The sequence below is a fragment of the Octopus bimaculoides genome, chromosome 5 (genome assembly GCF_046866305.1).
Source record: "Octopus bimaculoides isolate indiv1 chromosome 5, ASM4686630v1, whole genome shotgun sequence".
NCBI classification, from domain to species: domain Eukaryota; kingdom Metazoa; phylum Mollusca; class Cephalopoda; order Octopoda; family Octopodidae; genus Octopus; species Octopus bimaculoides.
In genome coordinates, this window is record NC_142932.1 from 4,974,139 (window position 1) to 5,001,203 (window position 27,065).

General features: G+C 34.3%; 1 protein-coding gene across 3 annotated transcripts in view; it reads left to right on the forward strand.

The window, feature by feature from the left end:
- Positions 1-23,180, forward strand: part of LOC106880932 (cAMP-dependent protein kinase type II regulatory subunit) — a 147,614-nt gene extending 124,434 nt beyond the window's left edge. Inside the window, exons 8-15 of one of the 3 annotated variants that reach the window (XM_089351937.1) lie at positions 1,848-2,001; positions 4,563-4,664; positions 10,264-10,338; positions 12,488-12,550; positions 15,062-15,113; positions 16,070-16,138; positions 17,932-18,058; positions 18,791-23,180. In XM_089351937.1, coding sequence (XP_089208063.1) covers positions 1,848-2,001; positions 4,563-4,664; positions 10,264-10,338; positions 12,488-12,550; positions 15,062-15,113; positions 16,070-16,138; positions 17,932-18,058; positions 18,791-18,809 — 661 coding nt within the window. In that variant the 3' untranslated portion in view covers positions 18,810-23,180. Of the gene's footprint in view, positions 1-1,847; positions 2,002-4,562; positions 4,665-10,263; positions 10,339-12,487; positions 12,551-15,061; positions 15,114-16,069; positions 16,139-17,931; positions 18,726-18,790 lie in introns of those variants that run through there. The other 2 variants (XM_014931105.3, XM_089351938.1) reach the window with 2 other exon arrangements.
- Positions 23,181-27,065: the final 3,885 nt, after the last annotated feature.

The window sequence follows — 27,065 nt, forward strand, 5'->3', positions numbered from 1 at the left end:
GTGTGTGTGTGAGATCATGCGTTTCTTTTTTAATTATAACAACACTGTGCATAGTTTATTCTAGTCCCACACACTTCATGTGAGTCAAAAAGAGTTTTTAATTCATTGAAATTTCACATGTAATAAAAAAAGTTATTTAACAATTTCTGTAAAAGAAAGCAAGGGAGGATACTCAGAAATTTAAATTAAAAACTAAATGAAGAATTCCACAAGGAGTCAGATGTTTGTTAGTTGTGGTGACATCTATGGACATGTTTCAGTTTTATGAGAAACTCATCATTAAAGTATTGTCTAGTATTATACATCACAGCTTTTTATTTGACCCCACCCCGCCCAACCCCAGAAGACATGCACCACAGTGATCCCCAGAAGAGGAGAAATTCAGCATTTCAGATAGAGTCCTTCACTAGCCAAGTAGAAGGCCTTCAACCAAACACTCAGGTCCTTTCTTCTTCACAGCATGCTTAATCCAGTTTGTCTGGGGTTTTTTATACATAGATTCTGCTGAGTCTATAACAAGTGATTTTTAACACTGCAGTGATTGCAACTCAAAGTAATATTCTGTGTTAATGTAGCAATTACATGTTCATCACCAGCTTTTGTTTTATTTTTTAACTATTAGTTTGATGGCTAGAGGCAAGGCCAAAATGTTAAGAAGTTCACTTTGCAGTCATGAGGTACCAGGTTCAATCTCATTCCATGGCATCTTGTCAAATGTTTTGAGTCAACTCAAGTCTTGTGAATGAAACTGGGGAGATGGAAACTGTCTGAAAGCCTTCAGATATATTGTACATGTAATTTAAGGGACCACCCTATTAATACACTATATCACACTGATGTTAATGATCTATGTGAGTGCAAAATACTCATATGTTAATTCAAAGAGTAGACCATTCAATTGATGGAAAAACTGGAACATTCATAATAAAAACCCAGTGGAATGCCTCTAGCCATCAAACTAATTGTTAGAAAATAAAAACAAAAGCTAGTGATGAACATGTATTTGCTACATTAACACAGAACATTACTTGGAGCTGCAATCACTGCATTGTTAGAAATCACTTGTTATAGACTCAGCAGAATAAAATAGCAGAATCTAAGGAAAATAATGATGGTCTGCATCAGCAAATAATGTAATGAGTATGCTGTGAAGAGGAAAGGAAGGACTTGATTGTTTTGATGTAGATCTGCTTGGCTGTAGAAAGATTCTATCTGAAATGCTGAATTTCTCCTCTTCTGGTGATTACTTTGGCTCACATCTTCTGGGGGTGGGGGTGGGTCAAACAAAAAGTTATGATGTTTATAACTTTCCTGTGGACATAAACCAGAATAATTAAAGTGGGTTAGAACCAACTTTGTACTGAAGCTGCACACTGGAACAGGAATTTCTCTACCAAATCATCAATGCTAAATATTTGTGTTTCCAATGTGGAAAAGTAAACAAACAAAGCAAGCCAATAGTTTAGTACAGAAATAAGTACCGAGATTCATTCCCTCTATGTACCACATCTGATATCCCATCTTAAACCGTTCACATTTTTAGGGACCAAATCTGACATCCTGTTTTTAACCATTTACCTTTGAAGGGTGAACAGATACAAATGTTCACTCTTCAAGCATGAACATTTCAACCATTCACCCTTTAAGGTACCAAATCTGACATCTCATTTTTAAACATTCACCCATGAAGGGTGAACAAATAAATGTGTTTGCCCTTCAAGGATGAACATTTCAACCATTCATCTTTCAAGGTATCACATCTGACATTTCATTTTAAATGGACATTTTTCTTTTAAACTTCTTTTATTAAAAAAAAACGACTAACTGTTTATAAAATTTATTTGCAGTGGACAGTATGATGTTTATGTTGAAGTAGATGGACATCATAAAAAAGTTGGAGAATATGATGGACAAGGCTTTTTTGGAGAATTAGCTCTTATGTACAATGTCCCACGAGCAGCCACAGTGGTCTGCTCTGCACCAGGCTCTGTATGGGCCTTAGTAAGTTGAATTTATTTGTTATTACACTGGTGCTTTTTTCCTTTTATTCATTTTAAAGTATTGGGACCAATTTGTATTTAATAATTTTTTTACATGTACTAATAGGAAGGGAATATATTTACATGAACCTTGAATCACTGATTTTCGTATGTATATGTTATCTGTTACTTGTTTCAGTCATTATATTGAACAATTTATTTATTTATTTATTTATTTTTATACACACACACACACACACACACACACACACACACACACACACACACACACACACACACACACACACACACACACACACACACACATATATATACACATACAACATAAAAAGCACTCAGTCCACTCTGTAGAGTGGTTGATGTTAGGAAGATTATCCAGCCATAAAATCCCTGCCAAAACAGACACAGTAGCCTGGGGTAGTCTTCAAATTGGTCGGCTCTTGTCAAATTATCCAACGTATGCCTGCATGGAAAACTGACATTAAATAACGATGATACACAACAGGTTTCTTTCAGTTTCCATCTACCAAATCCACTCACAGGGCTATGGTCAGCCTGAGGCTATAGTAGAAGACATTTGCCTGTGGTGCCATATGGTGAGACTGAATCCAGAACCATGTGGTTGTGAAGCAAGCTTCTTACCACACAGCCACACTGCACCTGTGTGTATATACTATATTATCTAATTACAAATGGAATTAAAGAATTGCAAGATACATTCTTCAAGCTGAGCCAACTGGCAGGAAACCTAAGCATAGTCCAAGAACAAGATGGTTGGATAAAATCCGTAGTCTCAGTTGGTCATGCTTGGGAGCCCAGCCAGAAAGTCTAATGAAGGGTGGTTTTGATAAGACTCTATGGAGGAAGTACCTGAGGACTATCTCTCAACAATCCTCCCAGGATCAGTGGGCAGAGAAGATAGATGGAAGGAAAGAAGACAGGAAGAATAGGGAATCTATTACTTTAGAGATCATACCTTTGAACCAGTAAAAAAAACCTAAAGTTCCTCTACTTCTGAATATACGGGAGAAAAAAAAGCATAAGCACTGTATGTGTGTGTGTGTGTGTGTGTGTGTGTGTGTGTGTGTGTGTGTGTGTGTGTGTGTGTGTGTGTGTGTGTGTGCCATCTTAAGGCTTGAGTGCACTGTGAAGTTGCTTGGGGGAAGCTTCACAGTCTAGAGCTTATTGTTAATCTATGTAGGTTGCAGTTTGTTGACAGTAAATAAATATAGGACCTCCAGAGTATCTCTTTACTCAGAGCAACAATACTGCTAAGACGGCCCTTTTCTTTATGCATGTATGTATCTGTCTGTCTATCTTGTGTACAAATCTTAAACCTGTATGGACCCTTAAATGTATTATGTAACAGAAGCCATGCTGTGATATTAGTGTTTCCCCACATTATTACTGGCTAATTGACTCCAGCTAGATAGAGAGATTGCTGTCATTGAGTATTTTAACCTTTTCCTACCAATACTTTTAATGAATAACATTGTCTACTTGTTTCAATTAATTTTTAACATAATCAAGAATTTGGAGGAATTTAATACGACAACTTTTTCAGCATTAAATTAGTGTTGTTTAAGCCATAATTCAACACATGTAAATTCCATAAAATTACAATAGAAGGTTTATACTTTATGATTTTCATTTGCTTCAGTCAATTGACTGTGGCCATGCTGGGGCACTGCTTTGAAGAATTTTAGTCAAATGAATCAACCTTAGGATTCTTTTGCTGAATCACTAAGTTACGAGGATGGAAACAAACCAACACTAGTTATCAAGTGGTGGTGGGGACAAATACACACACACATATATATATAACAGGTTTCTTTCAGTTTCCATCTACCAAATCCATCCACAAGGCTTTGGTCAGCCTGTGGCTATAGTAGAAGACATTTTCCAAAAGTGCTACACAGTGGGACTGAACCCAGAACTCAGAACCATGTGGTTGGGAAGCAAACTTCTTACCACACAGCCACCCCTTTACTTAAACATAAACTTTTTAGAACAGAGTGGTTTTTGTTTCATATGACCAGGGGTGTTCTTGGATGAATTAGTTATCCTGCTAACTAACATTTCATTAAAGCTTCTTTTGTTTCAGATTCTATTTATTAATTAGGGAAAATTTACAACTTTCCATAATATGTTGTCTTCTTTACTAGTTTTTATTCAATTACTAACAACAGCATTTGTAATTCTAAGTGAGCATATATCACTTTAAACATAAAATTGGGCCACCTTAAAGTGAATTCACAATGCCAGTGAATGATTGCAAAATCAAATATGCAAATAATTTCCTGACTTTGAAAATGTTCAGCTAAATGGGGGTTAAATGTTTACAAGCTGCAATTTTGTACATGAGCATGAAATTCTGTCATCAGTTTGAGTTTCATGTAAGCAACAGATACACTCTCTTTGAAATGTGCTTTTTCTAACAGGTCAAACAACCATATAGATGCTTTCTGTTTCATTTGTAGTTTAGCTATTTAAGTTTTGCCTAACCTTTTTGTGGTTATTTGTTGATTTTGTGCTTAATTATTTATCATTTTTTTTTTCCAGGACAGAGTTACCTTTCGAAGAATTGTATTAAAGGATGCTTTTAATCGAAGGAAAATGTACACTGACTTGATTGAGAGTGTTCCCTTGTTCTCATGCCTTGATGTAAGAAATGGCTTTGTCATTTTTTAAAACTTTATACACTATGAGTATTCCAGTTATATCATGGGTCTTTCTGTCATATTGTGCATATATATTCCTATCATATCACATGTATCTGTTATACATATGTACCCATGTCATATCACACATATCCCTGTCCTACTACATATATCCTAGTTGTGTTGTATGTATCCCGGTCACATCTTGTATATTCCAGTCATACTGTGTGTATCACAGTTATACTTGATGTATCCCAATTATATCATGTGTACCCTGTTCACACTGCATGTATTCTTATGATACCAAGCATGTCCCAATCATACCATGGGTATCCTAGTGAAACTCTGTGTATCCCAGCCATACAATGTGTAACCTAGCCATAGCTTTATGTATCCTAGTCACATTTTGTATATCTTTATTACACCATATGTATCTCAGTCATATCATTGTATATCCAAGTCATATCATAAACGTCCAGTAATATTGTGTGTACTCTAGTAATACTCTGTGTATCCTAGTTCCACTGTATACCTTAATCATATCATATGTATCTCAGTCAAACTGCATGTATCTGGGTGTAGTCCAGTGATAGCATACTTATCCCAATGATATCATGTGTACCCCAGATATATTGTATAATATATTATATATTGTATATATCCCAGTCACATGATATGTCTCCTGGTCAAACCCCATTGCTAAGCCATACCATATGTATTCCCATCATTTTGCATGTATCACAGTCATATTGTATGTGTCACAGTCATATTGTATGTGTCACAGTCATATTGTATGTGTCACAGTCATACTAAGTGTAACCTTGTTTTACAGTTGATTTTCCATGTTGTAAGAGGTGACTAAAGAAGTAATGACAGGAAGGGCATACAGTGATGATCTACTGCCTCAGTAAACCCATCTAGCCTATGTCAATAGAGAAAAGATGTTAACTGAATCGTCATCATCGCTATTTTAATATGTACTCTTCAAATTCTAATATAACTTTGTTGTATTTATTATTATTGTTCAGCCCCAGGTCATCATCTCCGACTAACAAGACTTATGATCAAAGGCATTCTAGGTGTAACCATTCTGTCTTTTTTTTTTTTTTTGTATTAAAAGAATGAATGAACCACATTGCCCAATTTAGCCATTTTCTTTTTATTTTGCTTTGTTTTTATTTTGTTTTTGTTTTTTACATTTTTAGATGGTAGGGAATACAGCTCCTATTTCTAGTAGTTCAAGTGACTGTTATAGGTTAATCTTGTTGGCTTTGACATGTTTGTTGTTGTTGTTATTGTTTAACCCCAGAATATGTAAGTATATCTTTTCAGCAATATATATTAAGAAAAATCCAACAACCAGTACTTTTTAACAAAATCTCTTGCAAATTCATTTTCTATTGTGTGGCACAGACAATCCCTTGTCATTCTCGCCATTGATTGGTCCACTAGAAAGCTATAACCAACAATACAGTTGCTTACCAATTATAATAATTGTGAGATAAAAAAAGATAAGTACCATAACCTGACAGATTGTATGGGGTAGCACTAAAGGCTGTTTTTTGGGGGGTTTTTTACTGGCTGGACATCTGTGATTAAGGAGACCTATGGTCAAAGCAGTGGTATAGCATTGGTTTTAACCACTCTGAGTAATAGTTAAATAGGCTACCTACTATCTTAAACATAACGTCTCTTCAATTACAGCAAACACATGTATATGAAGTGGCTGCCCTATGCTATCATTGGTGACTTCATTGCTCTGTCAAACTCACTGTCAAACTTTAACCCTTTAGCCTTTAAACCAGCCATATCCGGACACAATATTCTACCTGTTTTATTTTTAAACCAGCCAGATCTGGCCTCTCACACCTACCTTACAATATCATTCTAAAAATAAACAATCACATCATTGAAATTTCATAGCTATGAGATAATGCATGATTAACTGAAAACAATGTGAATGAATAAGCATTACATTTGACAGAGGAATCTGAATGTTAAAGGGTTAAATCATCCTGCTACATTTCAATATTGAATAATTATCGTGACATTTTAGAAATAACAGTAATTGTAATGCTAAAAAGTTAATGCATTAATGTGTGTCCCCTCAATCTGTCCATTTAGCTTTTTATGGCTATACCTGTCCGAGTCCCTGCCTGGTGTTTGCTACCTGTTTTATAAGTTGTGGTTAGTTTAGTCATTTACTGTTTAAACCAGTCATATCCTGCTAAAATATTCTATCTGTTTTATGTTCATGTTGGTCACATCTTATCAAAATATTCTGTTTTATGTTTAAATCAGCCAGATCTGGCCTTCTCACACCTACCTTACAATATCGTTCTAAAGATAAACAATCACATCATTGAAATCTCATAGCTATGAGATAATGCATGATTAATTCAAAACAATGTGAATAAACATTTTGAATGCTAAAGGGTTAAATCAACAGAATAAATACATCACTAAACATCGCTTAGCTATTTTTATCTGCATTTTATTAACAATGATGAAGAAATTCAAAAATTAAAAAATTCTGTCCTATCACTGAAGAATTTTTAGAAACCTTGAAAAAGGGAACAATTGAGAAATGAGGTTAAAATCAAACAGCATGTTGCCATTGCAGAAATGTGAAGATATAAAAAAAAAAATAAATATAAAGATGTGCTGAGAGAATTCAATGCATCATCAATGAATATCAAAATCATGAAATATTGGATTAAGAAACATTGTTAATAATTTGTATTTTTAGAATGTCTCTTCTTTTCTTCAACTTAAAGAAATGTTGCTTTTATACATTGTATTCTTTTTTTTTTTTTTTTGTGGTTGTGTGATAAGAAGGTTGCTTCCTAATCAAAAGGTTTTGGGTTCAGTCCCTCTGTGTGACACCTTGAGTATAGGTCTTCTAATATAGCTCCAGGCTGACCAAAGTCTCGTAAGTGGATGTGGTCGATGGAAACTAAAAAAAAGCTAGCCCTATAAGTGTGTATGTGTGTGTGCACACCCTGACTATGTGGGTGTCACTGTCATACAAGCAATGTCCTTCGTTTCCAATCCTCTGTGAAAACATGTTTAACTATGGGAAAATATTATCTTACTTAGCAACAGGTGAGGGTTGGGGATAGGAAGGGCACCTGGGTATAGAAAATCTACCACAGTGGATGTAAAAACAACGATGATGATTCTATGTTCAAAAATAACTGATTTGTTTTGACTTTGAATTTCCTTCTTTTTATTTTTAATGAAATGTGATTTATTTACTGTGTAAATAAAATCTTTAATATTTAGTGATGTATCTATTTGGCAAATAAAAAGCTTGACAAATATACAAATACAGTAATGATGATTAATTTACCAATGATGGTAATCCATTATCGTTTTACATCTGATTTTCTATTGGTTGGACAGGCTGGTCACCATTCCTGAACGCCATTCCTATCATCATATATATTGATTTACAATGTAATTAACTACATTGCAATAAAATTACCAGGTGATGACAGTATAAGGGATATATTTATCATGATGTAATTACAAGCAATGAATTGACAAGGATGAATTTACTAGACACCAATTATGGCTCTTGACTATATGAGTTCAAATTCAACAGATTGATTTTTACCTTTCATCCTCCCATCAGTTAATGACGTCAATATGATCAACTAGATTCCTTTTCCTGAATGAATAGCATTTTGTCTGCATTCATCATTTTGGCAGTCACATTCTTCTTCTGTGATGTTAGAAGTAGTTGTCTTGTAGAAAGATGCTGTGACTGCCCCACTCTGCCAAATCCTTTTTGTAGTGCAGCTCTGCAGAGTCTGTCTCAGTGGGGAGAGAGACAGACAGGGATCAAGGAATCAATACTTGTACTTTATTTTATCAGCCTCAATGAGGCTTGAACTCAGAACACAAAGAGCCAGAATAGATACCACCAAGAATCTGTGCAATGCTCTAACAATTCTACCAACCAACCAACCAGCCACCATTCTTTCCTTTCATTAAAAATATATATATATAAGTGGTACTTATTTTATTGGTTCTGAAAGGGTGAAAACAAAGTTAATTTTGGTGGCATTTGAACTCGGAGCATAAAGCCAGACAAAATGGTGCTAAGGCCTGAAAATTTGGTAGGGGTGGGGTTAATCAATTAAATCAGTCTTAGTTCTTGATGCTGGAAGATTGAAGGATAGAATTGATTTTGGTAAGATTTAAACTCAGAACCTAAACAGCTAAGATAAATACTGTGAGACCTTCTACCTGATTATCTAATAATCATCTAATAATGATTGTAATTGTTTCTAGTATCAGCTCTACACCTGAAATTTTGGGTAGGCAGGGACAAGTAGATTATATCGACTCCAGTATTTGAATGGTAGTTTATTTTATTGACCCTCCCCCACCCCAAAAAAGCAAAGTTGACCATGACAGGAACTGAACCCATAATGTAAAGAATCACAACTAAATGCAACAAGGCATTTTGTCTGATGTTTGATGCCCTAAAAAGTTTGTCAATAAAATTAAATTATTGATATTACTACTCAGACACCATCTACATGAAAAACAAGAGCTATGCCAGTGCTGATATACTTAGTGTTGTGATAGTCAAAAATGTACATGTTTTGCTCTTATTAGTCCTCCTCAACAAAGCATACATATATAACATCACCATTGACATAATATTTAACATGGAAATAATGCTATCATTTTCTCACTGGGTATTAATGTATGCTTCGCTGAGGAGGATTAATAAGAACAAAACACATACATTTTTGATTATCACAACACTAAGTATATTTGCCCTGACATTACTTTTGTTTTTCATGTAGATGGTATCTGAGTAATAATATCAGTGATTTCACTTTATAGGCAAAATCATTGTTGCATTTAGTTGTGACTCTTTACATTGTGAGTTCAATTCCTGTCGCGATCAACTTAGCATTTTATCCTTTTAGATTAGATTTTGGCAAAATTCTGCTTTAAACATGCCATATAACCCTTCATAACTTTTGGAACTTGCACAAAATTTTTGTGAATTTGTGTTCTACACACAGTAATGCATACAATTATGCAAAACCAAAAGGAACATTTTTGGTGCATGATTTAAGGGCTATTTAGCTGTTACTTTTATCACATCTCATGACTACCTCATACTCTCCACATTTGTTAGTCAGTCTGAATATTGATGCTTTTCAATATATTTCTCCCCATAAACACATTTAATGGTCTACTGCTTGGATTTAAGCCAAAAATTCAGACTGTTCATATTTTAAACAGTGATTTTTAAAAAAAGAATTCCAAAAACTTTTTTAAAAAATTTAAAGCAAAAATATTTCGAAAAATTAAAAATTTATTTTGTTCATAGTTGTGGGAATTCCTGTGTAGAATACAAATTTGCAAAAAATTTCTGAAAATTCTGAACGTTAGAAAAGTTATGAGGTGTCATATGGCATGCTTATAACAGAATTCTACCAGATTTTTAATACTCACCACATTAGATATGATAATTCTAACTGAACTAAAAATTCATTTCGACCTTTTTGACATGTGAAGTTCATATCATGGTATTTTAATGCTGATGTTTGTCTGTCTATTTGTTTTCCTCTTAGAATTATGAAAAGTTAAACATTGCTGATGCTTTACATTCACAATCCTTTGAAGATGGTGAAGTGGTACTAAGACAGGTAAGTGAAAACATTTGTCATTTCTGTAAGGAGAAATTTCTGGAAACTCTTACCATCAACTTTCAGCTTCTCACTTCAGTCAATTATTCCCTAGTTGTCTTCAAGGCACACTTATTTCTATACACTCATTTCTACACACACAGTGTGTGGGTTGTGGTAATCTCATTTCCAACCCACATGTTGTGTGGGTTGAAAATGAGATGCTACCACATCATGTTAAGCATTTCCCATTTGGACCACATCACAAATGAGCTGAGTTGCGTTGTAACACTATCCTGCATCACAATGGAACTACCCATCATGGAGAAATTCTCATGATAGTGAAGGAAAGAAAGCTAAGAATGGTACAGCTGTCAGTAACAAGATCCAGTGGCACTGCAAAAACCATTTTTCAAAGAACAATGAAGGAATGAAAAAGGAGATGTGAATAGAAGAAGAGATGGAAAGACAACATCCTGGAATGGAGAAACAAGTCATTAGTGGAGACTACAATTCTCACAACCGTAGCAGATGGAGAAAACTTGTATACAGCAGAGGCACAATGGTGACTCTTAAAAGTTCACAGGATGTTGAGGGTGGGCCAAGTATAGAGGTGATTATGTATGTGCATAATAAGCCTTTGGATTCTATTTTTAAAAAATATGTGTTTATGTTTCTGCATGTGTTTATGTTTCTGCATGTATGTATGAATGTGTGTGTACATATATGCATATCTGTGTATATGTAAATGTATGTATATATATCTATGATTGTGCTATGGTCTGACTGCCTGAACAGGCACTGGACCTAATTATTTATAATCATTTAAATAATCACTCTTTAAGCAGTCAAACAATAGTTTCTTACACAAATACCTTTACAGAGAAAATCTACTTCAACGTATTCTACCTGAGCCACGAAAGCCTGGAAAAGTGCCCATAAAGTAAAGATCATAGAAATGCATACAAACACACACACATGCGTGCGCGTGCGGGGACACACACATCCTCCCATATACCCAAACACACCCATATACATACCTTCACACACACTCATATGTATTTACACACACACACACACACACACACACCAATACACACATCTTCACACACTCACACACACACATGCCCCCACACATGCCCTCACACACACACTTTGGCCCACTCACAAAAGCACATACATACATGCACCACAACACCAAGGCACTCACACACAAACACATATGTACAAACAGCAAGATCTATGCACTCACACACTTGTCACCTTGCCTCTCACCACCAAATCAAACAGTGACTACTCACCAGTTTGACACCACTCCATTACACATACAACACTCACAAAATCGTAATCATGATAGATAAGGCTGTCATGCAAACTGGCACCCATGCTGGTGGCACATAAATGCATCCCGGTGTCATGCAAACTGGCACCCATGCTGGTGGCACATAAATGCATCCCGGTGTCATGCAAACTGGCACCCATGCTGGTGGCACATAAATGCATCCCGGTGTCATGCAAACTGGCACCCATGCTGGTGGCACATAAATGCATCCCGTGGCATCCATGCCAGTGGCACATAAAAGCACCCATTACATTCTCGGAGTGGTTGGCATTAGGAAGGACATCCAGCCATAGTAACCGTGCCAAATCAGACTGGAGTCTGTTGCAGCCTTTCAGCAGGCCAGCCCAGTCAAACCGTCCAACCCATGCCAGCATGGACAATGGACGTTAAATGATGATGATGATGATGATGATGATGATGGTGTGTGTGTGTGTGTGTGTGTGTATGCTTATTTATTTATATACATATATATATATGCTGTTTGCAACTTCAGGCAAAAATGCATCATGCTGAATACACAGCTGAGCTGTGTTAGAAGTACATAGAGTCTGTTATAATTATGAAGCTTGCACAGAATTCAACCTTGGTGGAGCTAACAATGTTGTTGTGTGTATTTGCTTTGGATCTTGAATCAGATATTCAATTCAGAGAAAGAAAAGAAAATTCAATATCGAAAGAAAAATAATGAAATCCCTTTTTGATTAATATTGATTTTTGTTTTTTGTCTCTTTTTTGCCCTTTTCATCTTTCTCTGTTGAACTTTGTTTAATTACATTTTATTTGATAATTGTGAAGCTCAAATTTTTGCCTTGATTTACTTACTTTTAGGGAGATGATGCAAACTGCATGTATTTTGTGGAAGATGGAGAAGTCAGTATCACTGTCAAAAAGGTAAATGAGAAAATAAGTATTTTTTATTTTCAAGTTGTATGCAGCAAAAAAAATGTTTGGAAATACATTGCATATCACAGACTGCAGCTATATCCCTGATAGTATATCTTTTGACTGAACTCTACCTCAACTTCTTTACTGCACCTCTACTAGGTCTTCTTTGTTCCATCTCTACTCCACAAGTACTTAGGCCACTCCAATTTGCATAACTCCACCTATGCTCCACATCCATTCTTCTGCATTTTCACTCCACCTGCATTTCATTAGGTGTTTCTCACACCAACTCAACTGCTCTGTTTTGCTTTGCTCCACTTTATTGGGTTAGGGTTAGGGTCTTCTTCACTCCACCTCTACTCTGTCAAGTTATCTTTGCTCCACTTTACTCCACAAGCTATTTAAGCCTCTTCTCTTTTACTTTCTTCAGTCCTTAGACAGTAGCTGGGGTACCACCTTGAAGAATTTTTAATCAAATGAATCAACCCCAGTATATTTTTTTTTATTGAAGCCTGGTACTTATTCTATAATTTCTTTTGCCAAACTACTAGGTTAATAGGATGTAAAAACACCAACACACCAGTTGTCAAAAATTGGTGGGAGACAAACACAGGCACAAAGATATACAATATATACAGGAAGGACATCCAGCCATAGAAACCATGCCAAATCAGACTGGAGCCTGGTGTAGCTCTCCAGATTATCAGTTCCTATCACACCATCTAACCCTTTCCAGCATGGAAAACAGACACTAAATGATGATGATGATGATGATGATGATGATGGTGGTGATAAGCTTCTCTCAGTTTCCATCATCCATCTACCAAATCCATTCACAAAGCTTTGGTTAGCCAAAAGCTATAATAGAAGACACTTGTCCAAGGTGCCACAAAGTGGGACCAAACTAGGAACCAAATAGTTGGGAAGCAAGCTTGTTACCACACAGCCACGCCTGCACTTTTATTTAAATATTTTACACTATACAGGGTGCAAGTGTGACTGTGCAGTTAAAAAGCTTGCTTCCCAACCATCACATATATGTATATATATCTAAGTGTGAGTACATTTGTGTTTGTCCCCCACTACTGCTTCACAACTAGTGTTGGGTTTTTTTGTGTCCATAACTTAACATCTCAATAAAAGAGATACTGGGCTTTAAAAGAATAAGTACTGGGGTTGACTTCTTTGACTAAACCCTTCAACGGGGTTCCCAAACATGGCTGCAATCCAGTGACTGAAACAAGAAACAGATAAAAGAATGCAGCTTCCACATCCATGGAAAGAAATTTCCACAATCATCCTGCAATATGAACATTGCAAAAGTTTCCTTCAACAGCATCAAATAGGAGCAGAAACAGTTAATTGCAGGCATGGATATGATATTGCTTTGCAACTGTGTGGATTCAAATTTACTGATATTATGCGGCACCTTGGACAAGTATATTCCACTAGAGCTTCAAGCTGACTAGTACCTTCTGAGTGAATTTAGTTGACAAATAGAAAAGTGCCATGTGAGTGTGTGTGTGTGTGTGTGTGTGTGTGTGTGTGTGTGTGTGTGTGTGTGTGTGTGTGTGTGTGTGTGTGTATATATATATATACACACGTACACACTAGCAGCTATGCTTGGTTTCACACAGTCGGTTTGGACGATGTGGCTGTAAAACCTGCTCTGTGTAAGCATCCGATTTGTTTGGGCACGCTTACGTTAGAAAACAATTTTAGAATGACTTTTTCTATCAAAACGCTAAAAATAACTGACCAACAAAAAAAAAACCAATGAAGATTCAACCAAATCAAAAATTAAACCCAAATACTAAACGAACAAAGATGAACCATCCCACTTCCATTGTGTGCACACATGTACACATATACACACATACACACACACACATGCACTCATTCATTCACACACACACACGCACATTCACATACCACCCTTTTACATACACACATATATTCACACATAGTTGAAACGCTGTTTGATTTATTTTTTTCGGCATACAATTTTCATCATCCTACTACCAAGTATGACATCGCCCCTTCCTTCCTAATTCATCTATCAGTCCTTTCTGGTGACAGAATCGTTGAATTGATGGACAAAACACCTTGTTATTTAGTTGTCTCTTTACATTGACTAAAGAAGCAGTAGTCAACTTCTCAAACTGATTTGTGCTATTATAATTTTTGCTGAAAGGCAAAGTCGACCTCGGTGGGGTTTGAACTCAGAACATAACAAAAGATGAAATACCACTAAGCATTTTGTCCCGCATGCTAATGATTCTGCCAGCTCACTGCCTTGAATAATATTCTTGAGAAAGTCAGGAACTTCACCATATTCTTATGCTTTCCCTCTCAACTTGAGACTTCGTTACCTATCCTCATTTGTTATCTGTATTAATTTTAATTGGTATTTGCAAAATGTTTTAACTTCTATGAATTATTAATATCTGTTGTATAGGCATACAAACTTTATTGCATAACCCTTTTAACCTTAAATCTGAATTTTTCTCATGACAGGGAGATGAATCAGTAGAAGTTAAAAGATGTGGTAAAGGCAGTTATTTTGGTGGTGAGTCAATACTCTTTCTCTTATGAGTATTTATTAACATCTGCTTTTCCATGCTGGTAGGAGTTGGATTGGACTTTTTGAGACAGTGTTTTATGATCAGATGTCTTTTTTTATGCCAATCTTTTTCTGCTGGTTCTATTGACATACAGGGACACAGTATCCTATTTAAAAAAAAAATCCAGGAGACACAGGATGCATGTATGCATGTATGTATGTATGTCTGTATGTATATATGTAGTATGTATGTATGTTTAGTTGGGGCTTAATACTTTTTCTTGATTATTTAGATTGTAACTTTATATATGCTTGTGTGTGTGTGTGTGTGTGTGTGTGTGTGTGTATATATAGGGAGAATTCACAAAAAAAACAAACGACAAAGACAGGCGGTGTAGAAAACAAACAGATGTATTAGTATAATGCTCAGGAATTGGAAAAGTCTTTAATGTTTCGAGCCAACGCTCTTCCACAGAAAGGAACACAGAAACAAGGAGAGAAAAAAAATGTCTGTAGTGGCTAGCAATCTATCATGCCGAATGCCAGACGGAAGGGCCACAAGCTGTAGAAACACTGCCAAATCAGCTTGGAGCCTGGTGTAGCCATCTGGTTCACCAGTCCTCAGTCAAATCGTCCAACCCATGCTAGCATGGAAAGCGGACGTTAAACGATGATGATGATGATGTGTGTGTGTGTGTATATGTTTGTGTACATATACATATATGTGTCTGTATACATGTGTGTGTATGTTTGTGTATGTATACATATGTGTATATGTTTGTGTATGTATATATATATATGTGTATATGTTTGTAAGTATGTGTGTGTATTGTTTGTGTAAGTATATATGTATATATATATATATATATATATATATATATATGTGTGTGTGTGTGTGTGTGTGTGTGTTGAATCACACACACACATATACTGAATTCTAATGTTTCACCTCTCTCTTACAGAACTAGCTTTACTTACTCATAAACCGAGGGCAGCAACGGCCACATCAATGGGACATTCCAGATTTGCAGGTAAATGACATTTCCAATATCTCTCAGTATATTTCTAATGTTTGTATGAAGTGTTGGTGTTGTTGGGACCCCATTCAGTTCTAATTGAACAACTCTTTCTAATGACCACAGACCCTCTAGCACTGACCATTGCATCTTTTTAGAGATACATATAAGATTACATTTAGGTTGAAAATTGGAACAGAGAAGCCCTTTCTTTCTACTTGAACATTATTCACCCTCTTCCTATTCAGGCTACTCTACTTTCAAAACATTCCCCTCCAGTGCCAATTTGGTCACCTGGGTAACAGATCTTGCTTATCTGCTACATCTGATGTTCTTTATCACTTTATTTGTATATCTCCTGCACCTTTTATGCTCCTTATAGTTAAACCATATGGAATTCCTACCAACTACTGTTATGCATATCAGATATGGTAACTTCCCAGGTAACAGTAGTTCTGTCTTCTTTTTGAAATGAGCATTAAGGAAAATAGATAAGTGAGACAGTCTTACTTGCCTTTTTTATCTTTAATGGTCATTTCAACCATATAACTACCAAATCAATTTTTGGGTAGTCTCTCATCAGCAACTCCCTGCAGTAGGTTTTTCATACCTCTTTTCTTCCGGGTATCTATAAGGGTTAGTGTGCTATTATCATTATGAGCACACTTTTTGTCAACAACTCCTAGATTCATACTGAAACATTGCTTTTGAATTCAGAACACCTCACACATCTAATTCTCATATCACAGAACATTGGCAAACCGTTTACTTACCACTTCTCTCTATGCTACGTATACTTGACTTCCAGCTTTTCTTCTAACCAATTATATTGTTCTTTGTTCCACCTTTCTTTCATTCTTTCTATTCTCATAGGTTTTTATGGCTCTATGTACTGTACTACATACGCTACCACTATATCTTGCTGGAACTTTGATCTGTGGCCCATAGCAGATTATTTCATTGAAACTTCCAGTCGTCTTCAATATTATAGGTTTTTTTTTTTTCCTCCTTCTCAACATATGATCTCTTAGTACTGGCTGAGAAGTCTTTCGACTTCTCCAGGTCGTTATGTTTCTCTGAGTCTATCTAGCTTTAATTATATCAATAATCACAAAGCTACATTGAGTGATGCATTCTTCATCAGAGAATGACTTAATATTCACAGTCATTTATCTTTTCCTTTTTTAATTGAGTGTAAAGTCTGTCTTAACTTCTGCATTTACATAAATGGTAAGTGATCAGGTGGCTGGCTAGTTTCTTGTAGCTGGTGCTGCAAATGGTTAGGGCATTTGTATTGTATAATTTCAAGAGTTTCCTTCTCTGTGCATTCCTCGTACCATAACTATAGCCTCCATATACACTGGAGTAGCAGCATGCTGTTGTCCAATGTGTAGTAAAGTCACCAGCCATGCTGAGAAAGGTGTCATTTGTTATGAAGGTAGTCGGCAAGAGGGCCTCACAGAAACAGATCCTTGACTCATCTGACAATCTTGACTGTGACACATATACAGAGATCACTGCTTTTGTCATGTTGTCCATGTCCAGTCCAATTTAATTATTTATCACAGGCTTTAACTCTTTCTTCTAAAAATATGCCTAATCTAACAACTCCAAAGTTGTTGCCAAACCAAAAGAAGTTTTAACTAAATTCCATTCCCATGGAATTAATTCAGGTTCCCTTCCATCTCTGTCCTAACTTTGCAATTGGTGGTAGGTTGTAATTAGCTAATGTGACATTTATTTGAAAAACAAGAATTAAGTTTTCAATAAATTTACATTTCAATTAAAATTTTCATTTTCTTTTTCAGTGTTAAGTGTTGGAGCATTTGAACGCCTTTTGGGCCCTTGCATGGAAATTATGAAGAGAAACATAGAAACTTATGAAGAACAACTCATTAATATATTTGGATCTGAAAACAATATCTCTGACCTTCGGTGAACTTTATTCCTGTTAATATATTTCCATTCATACCAACATATCTTTCTTCCTCTCTCTCCCTCCCTCCCTCCCTCTTTCAGTACACCTCCTTTCTAACATTACCAGTTCACTCTACACACCATTTCCTTGATCTTCACCCACCTCCCTACTTACTTGTTAACCCACCAGTGCCAAGATAAATGATAACCATTCCCTGATTCCTGTCATGACGTGAGTGAATTAACACCTGTGTTAGCATCTATCAAAACAACCAATCAATAGTGAAAGTCTCTGAATGGTCTGCAGTTAAATGTTGCTTTGAAATCCCACTTGTATGCATGTGTGTATGTGGTTTACTTATTTGGTACATGTGCGTGTATATGGTGAACTTCGTGTGAAGGCATGTATGGTGAACTTTGTACTTCTCTCTTCTTTCTCATTCAATAAAAGACTAACCAATCTTAATTCAAATCTGGTCCCTCAACCAATTAACCATGCTATAATTTAAAAAAAAAAACAAATTTAAAAAAGGTTGTTTCATTCTCTCTTTCTCTTGCTCTCTCTCTCTCTCTCTATCCCTCTCTCTCTCTCTCTCTATCCCTCTCTCTCTCTCTCTCTCTCTCTCTCTCTCTCTCTCTCTCTCTCTCTCTCTCTCTCTCTCTCTCTCTCTCTCTCTCTCTCTATCTATCTATCTATCTATCTATCTATCTTTTTTTCTGTTTTCTAAAATGAAAAAAATAATCTTTCAGACATAATATTCAACATTGAATGATGTTTGCTCTATTTCCACTCCGGCTGCCACTGCTGTTCCTGCCTGTTAGAATTCACAGAGAAACTGAACGTTGGACAAAAATATTCTTGGTGATCTCCAAAACAGATATTTTATACTGTCATGTATATGTGGTGCAGACTTTAACAAGTGTAGATGTGCATAAAAATTGGAAAAAAATTATTCAAACTAATCCCTTGTTTCTTACTGCCTTCATTTCTTTTTTTTTCTATTACTTCATGTATACATATATATATATACACTCACATATGGTATCAATGGTATAACATTATATATATACATATATATATAAAGTATACTGTTTTCATTAATGGATGTGCATGTGTATGCATATATATATATATATATATATATATATATACATGTAACAAATTAATATATATATAATAATATATTTATAATATAAAATGTCTGAAATATTAAATATATATATATCCAGATAAATACATTATATATATATATATAATCTATTTATGATTAGAATATATATATATTTGTTATATCTTATATATGTCATAAATAGATATGTTTTGTTTATTGTATACATATATATATATATATATATATATATATACTAAATATAACATATATATACAAAATCAGAAAGAGTAGAGCCACGTAAATGTGGATTTCAAATGCTTGTATTCAAAAGCAAAACATATCAGGAAGATTAAAGTGCAATAATAGCTACAACACCTCTGAGTGTGTGAGAGTGCGAAAGAGAAAAATTAAGAGTGGATATTTTTTGCTTTGTTTCTTATCATCTATATTAAAGCTTCCAGTTATAATTTTAAAAATGCAACTTTATTATTACAAAGTCTAGCAAAGAAAATTATTGTGTAATTACAATAAAAAGTTAATAATAATTATAATAATCAAACCCGGACAACAAGTGAATAGCAATAGTAGTTGAGTAAACTAAATCAACTTTCTTTCTGTGTTTAGTTTTTCATAACTCTGCCTTCATTGCGTGTATCTATCTCACCATCATTAACTTTGCTTTTTAAATCTTGGAAAATCAACTGAATAAAGTACTAGCAATCTTCTCAGAACAATGCAATCAGAATATGTCTTCATCCTTGCAAATTAAGAATCCAATTTTTAATAGTTAGTTCAATCAAATTAATATTTTTTGTAGAAGATATCCCACAGAGGAAATCAGAAACAAAAATCTGAAAGATGCATAAGAGTATTTTTTCTAATCTATAGCTTTCTGAAATCCTCTATTGAACTTTGGATTATCTTATAGATAAACTATGTTTCAATATTACCTATCAACAAAGCTGTGCTATGGCCAAGACAGACAAAAGCTGGGCAGGAACTGTTATATATTGAGTTGGATACTGCGCAGTTCATCTCTTATTCAACAGCTATTATAACTGTATTTAGTTCCAGTCCTTACTCTTCCAGTTTCAACTGTAACCAGGGATTGATATTTGCCTTTATTCCTCTAGCATAGGGATGAGTCAAAGAAATAATAATACTAATTATTATGATACCAACAACAAGTGCTATACTAGATCAATGCACTCAACTGCAGTCACCACTTTACTACAATAAAATTGCTTTATATTTAAACCACAGAAATCAATATTAAAAAAATATATATAGAAAAAGGAGAGAAATCATTACATCATGCTATTGAAACATACATTCCACCATTTCTAGACAGAATCCCTAAAAGACAATCACCAATGCAGAATTTTGAAAGGGAAATATCTGAAATTAGGAAAGTGATAGGTAAACATTTTCAAAGTCCTTAGTTAATAATAACTTTTATAATAAAAGCATAAGTATCAATTTCCTTTTCTTTTATCATACCTCCACAAAACAAAATAATTTATGTAACCAATAAAACATTGGAAATTTTTTATCAAGTAAGATTTAAATTTGTGCCAAATTATTAGCAGAAAAGTTTTTAGTAACTTTTGTGCCATTCTCACTTTTTCACAAAGAGCAACATTTTAAAGAATAATATTACTTGATTCTCTTTTAACGAATACATGTCAAATGAAATATGATAATGAATTTGTTCAGTTTATTAAAAGGATAATTATCTGGATTGTGCTTAGCTGTTACTTTTTTTTTTCTTGTTTGGTGGGGGGGATACGTTTTATTATTGCCTCTGTAAAATGTAAGAAGTTTGAATGATTAATTTTTATTAGGTAATTGTTTATATATTTATGAAAATAAGATTAAATAAAGAAGTACATGATAATATTATATATATACATATGTACATTGTCTTTGTGTATGTAAATGACATTGTGTGTATAATCATTTGTTTTTTCAGATATGTTAATGTATTTATTATTTAATGTTATGTAACATTTGTTATATATATAATAAATTGATATATTTAAAGAAGCAAATGATACATATTGTATATATGTACATATATTTTATATCTATATTATGTATATATCATGACAACACACATATATACACACACAACATATATTAAATCATATGCAATATGATTTATTGTATATATATATATATATATATATATATATATATATATATATATATATATACGCACACACATGTGTGAGTGTGTATAGGTGAGTGTTAGCTATTTACAGCACTGATGTGATGTCATTTCTATTGTCATCTCAAGCCATTTCCTTTCTTTTACAATAAATGCTGTGAAATGGCATGAATGTTACTCAATCTCACCATTCTTCATCTAAATTAGCAGCTTATAGCTGAAACTAAAATCAATATGTGCATGTGTATATGAGTAAATTTATCCTAGTCTATTAATAATAGTTTTCCTTATATGCATATATATGTATATGTATGTCTGTGTATATATATATATATAGATAGATAGATAGATGTGTGTGTATGTGAGTGTGTATATATGTGTGTATGTGAGTGTGTATATATGTGTGTATGTGAGTGTGTATATATGTGCATGTGAATGCGTATATGAGTATGTGAGAGTATATGTGAGTGCATATATATGAATGTGTATGTGTGTGTATATATATGAATGTGTATGTGTGTGTATATATGAGTGTCTATGTATACATGTGCATGTATATTGTGAAAGAGTGAGAGAAAGAGATGTGACAGCTGAACCTTAATGAGTCCAGTGATTAAATAATGAATTAATTAAACTAAGGTTTATGTTACATGCTTTATACATATCTAATTGTGGATTACCAATGATGATTTATTAATTAATCTGCAAACTTAAGCAGATCTTTCAGAAAAAAGTGTCAATTTGAATTTTGAGTTAAACCTTCTGTTATTGATTTTCTTTTGGTTTTTATTTTGATTGATTTATTTTTATTTTTTTGAGATTTTTTCTGTTTTGGGTTTTTATTTTATTTATTCATTCATTTTGCCTTATTTCATTATAGCATAAAATATTTACAGAAACTAGTTTATACATAATCATGATTTTTATAAAACCCAAGAGTTAATGATAATAATAATGATTAATAACAACAATAATAATAATAATAATAATAATAAAAATAATAATGTTCATTGTTCTTCCTCCACTCCAACACTTCGAAAATACATTTTTTTGTCTGTTTTTTAATAAGAAATTTAAATTTTAAATACATTCCAGATTTAGACATTCCTATACTTTCTAAATCTTTTAATAAGATTCTAAAATAAAGAAATAAAAAAAAGAGAGAATTTTCAATAAAACTCACTATTCCATCCTTATAGAGTTTCTTACTGCCTATTCCACCAATCTGACTTCTATTTTTAATATATTTTGGAATAAAGCTTTTATCAATATCATTTTTGTAAAACCCAAAATGATATATATATGTCTGTGTGTATGCATGTGCGTGTATATATATATTTATACACACACGCATACACATATATACACACATACATAAGTATATATATATATATATATATATATATATATATATATATATATATATATAAACATGTATAAATACATGGACATATATACATGTGGCATATGTTTATATATATGTGTATATATATAAATAAATATATATATACATATATGAATACATATATACAAACATATTATATGTGTATGTGTGTATATATAATGTATATGTAATATTAAAAATCTGTGAGAATTTTAACATCGTGCTCTTTTGATATGAGCAAGTAAAGCTTGTTTGACTGTGAGCTTAAGTTGTAATAAAACAAAAAAAAATACCTTGTTTCATCATGTTATATTTATTTTTTTTTTTAATTTCTTTGTATGTGCATTCACTGAACTATTTATCAAAAGTGCCTGTTTATTATCATATGTGTACCTTAATGAGGAAGACAGGCTGGTTTAAATATTTCAATATCTGCATATTGATGATAAATAAATTGTCAATATTCAACTGAAATCTCTTTTTTTTTTTTTTTTCTCTGTTATATACTTTTGGAAGTACAGATGTAGTTTTGTGTGGCTGAGGAATTTGCTTCCCAATCACATGGTTCTTGGCTTCAGTCCCACTGCATGGCACCTTTGGCAAACATCTTCAACTATAGCCCCAGATCAAACAAAACTTCGTGAGAGGATTTGGTAGACTGAAGCTGGCATCACTTCATTGTTATAAATGAATGCTATTCATTTGCAATATTCTGCAAAATCATGTCTGGCCATGGGGAAATATTGCCTTGCTTGGAAACAGGTAAGTGTTGATGACAGGAAGGGCATCCAGCCATAGAAAATCTGCCTCAATAAATTCTGTCCAATTCATGCAAGCATAGAAAAATGAATAATAAAATGAGGAAAAGGGGAAAGGATGAGATACATGTGTTTGTTCATTCATTTAACATCAGTTTTGCCATGCAAGAATAAGTTTAGATGAGTAGTTATTTCAGGTGGAATTTTATGACCAGACACTCTTCCTGTTCCCAACACCTGCCTGTTTTCAAGTAAGAGACACTTTATTCCAGATATCTTGAAAAGCACAGGGTGACTAAGCAAAATGCCAACAAGAATGTCAATATCACTACTTCTCTCAGCTGGGAGCAAACAAGGAAAATTAGCTTTTGTTGCACCTTCATGCACATACACACTTCTTTCAGGTTCCAACTACCAAATCTATTCACAAAACTTTGTTTGGCCCAGAGCTATAGCAGACATTAAGGTGCTACAGAGTGGGACTGACTTTAGGACCAGGTGGGTGGGAAGCAAACTTCTCAACCATACTATATATGTATGTATGTATATATATATATATATGATGGGCTTGTTGCAGTTTCTTTCCACCAAATTTCCTCGCAAGGCATTGGTTAGCCTGGGTCTGTAGTAGATGCCCAAGGTGATGGCACGCACTGGAACCAAATCCGAAATTACATTGTTGGGAAGTGAACTACTCACTTAACCAAACATCCCTGCTTTTCTCCATGTGTGTGTGTGTGTGTGTAGTTTTTTATTCACTTGCTGAAATGTCTGAGGCAAACCTTGGAAAAGTCAGGTCAACCAATTCCTTATAAGTGAATTTGGTGAACAGAAATTGTGTGGAAGCTTGTTTTGTGTGTGTGTGTGTGTGTGTGTGTGTGTGTGTGTGCATTATTGTGTTTGTCTTTTGTGCTATCCTGTCTTTATGTTAACGCCATTTGGCTTGTATTGATTTGTTTGCTTCTCTATAACTTAGTGGTTTGACAAAAAAAGAAGCCTAAAAATTAAGTATGAGTCTTAAGCCCTTTGAGTGCTCCTGCATGACCACAGTTCAATGACTGGAACCATGAAAGGAAATCTACTCTATTTAGTTTGAAATTAATCATATGTGATAAGTTTAAGAGAGTGTAGAACCAGATATGACTGAGCAGATGTGTTACGGAATTACTGGTGGTATTTTACTGTACATTTAAGGCATCACAATTCTCCATATTTCGTAGCCTTAACATATGAGAAATAGAGACCAGATCAAGTTGGACTGATGATGTTCATACATCAGTTTGTTACCCAGAAAGTTAAAGCACTGACCTTAAGTGGTTTTTAGTGTTGAAAACATTTTTTCCAGCGGTTTTTTATGGCTTAGTCAAAAGAGAAAGCATTTCTAGGAAAATACATAAATTAAAAGAAAATTAATCCTACCAAATATAGTGGATTGAAGTTCTGGAAAGGATTGGGAAGTGACACACAACAGGAGATAAGAGACTGGAGAATTGGATAAAGAGGGCATACATCTTGTTATTTCAGCATAGCAGAGGTTATTGTGTCCTTGTAGTGAAGGTCGAGGGGTAAAAAATAGCATGTCTATGAGCTTGCGACTGTAGCATACCTGTCAATCTCAGCTAATCAATCAGTTGTTGTCTCTAAGATGCTGAGGAGAAACATAGACTATAAGCATTGAGAATGGTGGTTGTTGATAATTGTTTCTATCACTTGAAATGTTAGAAGGAACAAATGTTAGTAGGATCAGAGATGGTTTTTTTTTTGTGGGGGGCTATAATGTACTGTGTTTCCATAGAATGGGCTGAGATGAAATAGCTTGGTGAGATTATGAGCTAATAAACACAATCTGAGGGCAATGTAAGAGATATTGTATAGGGTAAGTTGTCTTGTTGGATTCAAACAACCAAAGAAGTTTTTGCATAGGATAACTGAGTATGAACCAAGTGGTGAGGAAATGGTGTATTTTTTGCAGTAGTTCCCAAATTTTTTTAGGTTGCCATTCCCTTGGCACCTAAGCCACATTCCTAACGCCCCCCCCCCCCCCACACACTCACCATCATTGCTTTCTGCATCAAATTCAAAACAACTGTATTTCACAAATAAAACTTGACCATTATTTTGGTTTCTTTTACATCCATCACCCCCTTTTGGCGTCCCCATTATCACTCTTCTTTTCTTCAACAACCCCTGAATTTTTCCACTGCCCCCAAGGGGTCAGTACCGTCCACTTTGGGAACCACTGCTTTAGCAGTTAAACCGATCATATCCAGCCATAATATTCTAACAGTTTTATGTTCAAATCAGATTCCACTTCTCACACCTACACTATAATGTTATTCTAAAACTAAGCAATCACATCATCAAAATCTCAAAGCAACAGGTTAATGTATGATTAATTCAAAACAATGTGAATAAATATTACATTTGACAGGGAAATCTGAATGCTAAAGGGTTAAAGTACTGAGTTTCAGAAATGGAGTGAGTGGAAATGTCTCCATTTTCTCAGTTGGTTTTCTATTTATGGCACATTTTAATTGAAGAGTGGTATGTAACGGGATTCCACAAAGTTGATAGGTACCTTTTGTCAAAGGACCAGAAGAACCAGTATAAGAGGTGATAAAGCTTACTGACTGTGTGGAACCATCTTTCAGTCTTCGGATGTTTTTGATCAGAACTGCAGATTTGGAAGGATCTGAGGGGATGAGTTTCAGATTAGAAAGTCGATTGGACATAAGTGAGAAACTATTAGAAACAAACAACTGATATCGACTCTTTGTTGCCTCATAGATCAAAAGTAGCTTGGCTGCTGGTCAGAGAGCATCTTTCTTTCTCACTTCAATTATGGCCTGTCATCGTGCAACAACACACTTCTTACACTTTCAACTTGACTAACCTTCTCTCTCTAGTAGTCACTCACAGATGAATTTACTATCTACACAATGGACAACAAATAACTTGTGTACATAAACAACTTGAAGTATTTGTCACCTACATTGTAAAGAATGATAACAATATAAGAGACCATTTCAACTAACAATATCTTCTGTTGTTTACTAGGTCTGTATTAACATTATACATGATCATTATAATTGGTAACCTCCGATGTTTATAAACTGTTAAAATTGAATCTTACATTTAGCCGTTACAAATTGGTGACCAACATTTATTGATCATTAGACATAAATTTCACTTACTGAAAGTAGTGGAAATTATATCAAACTCTTCTAGGAACTCTCCAGAGATAGCTGTGACTATTATGCTACCAACACTACTTCAGAAGACCTACTGCATGAAGATAAACAATTAAATTTTAAATATTTTTCTTATCTATATATATACCATGCACATTGTACCATATGCAGTTGAAAGTTCTAGCAGTATTCACTAGCAACTTCAGCTTAATAAAAGATGGTTCTATAAACTTATTTGATTCAGCTGGAAACAGTTGATATCTCTGAAGAGATACTTCAGATCAGTATGTCAATAAGTGTTACTGCAATATTAGATAGCTAGTGTGTTGATAAGTGTTGTTACTAACGTGTGTGTGTGTGTGTGTGTGTGTGTGCTTTGTATTATTTTGATTGAGGAAGAAATGTGCTAA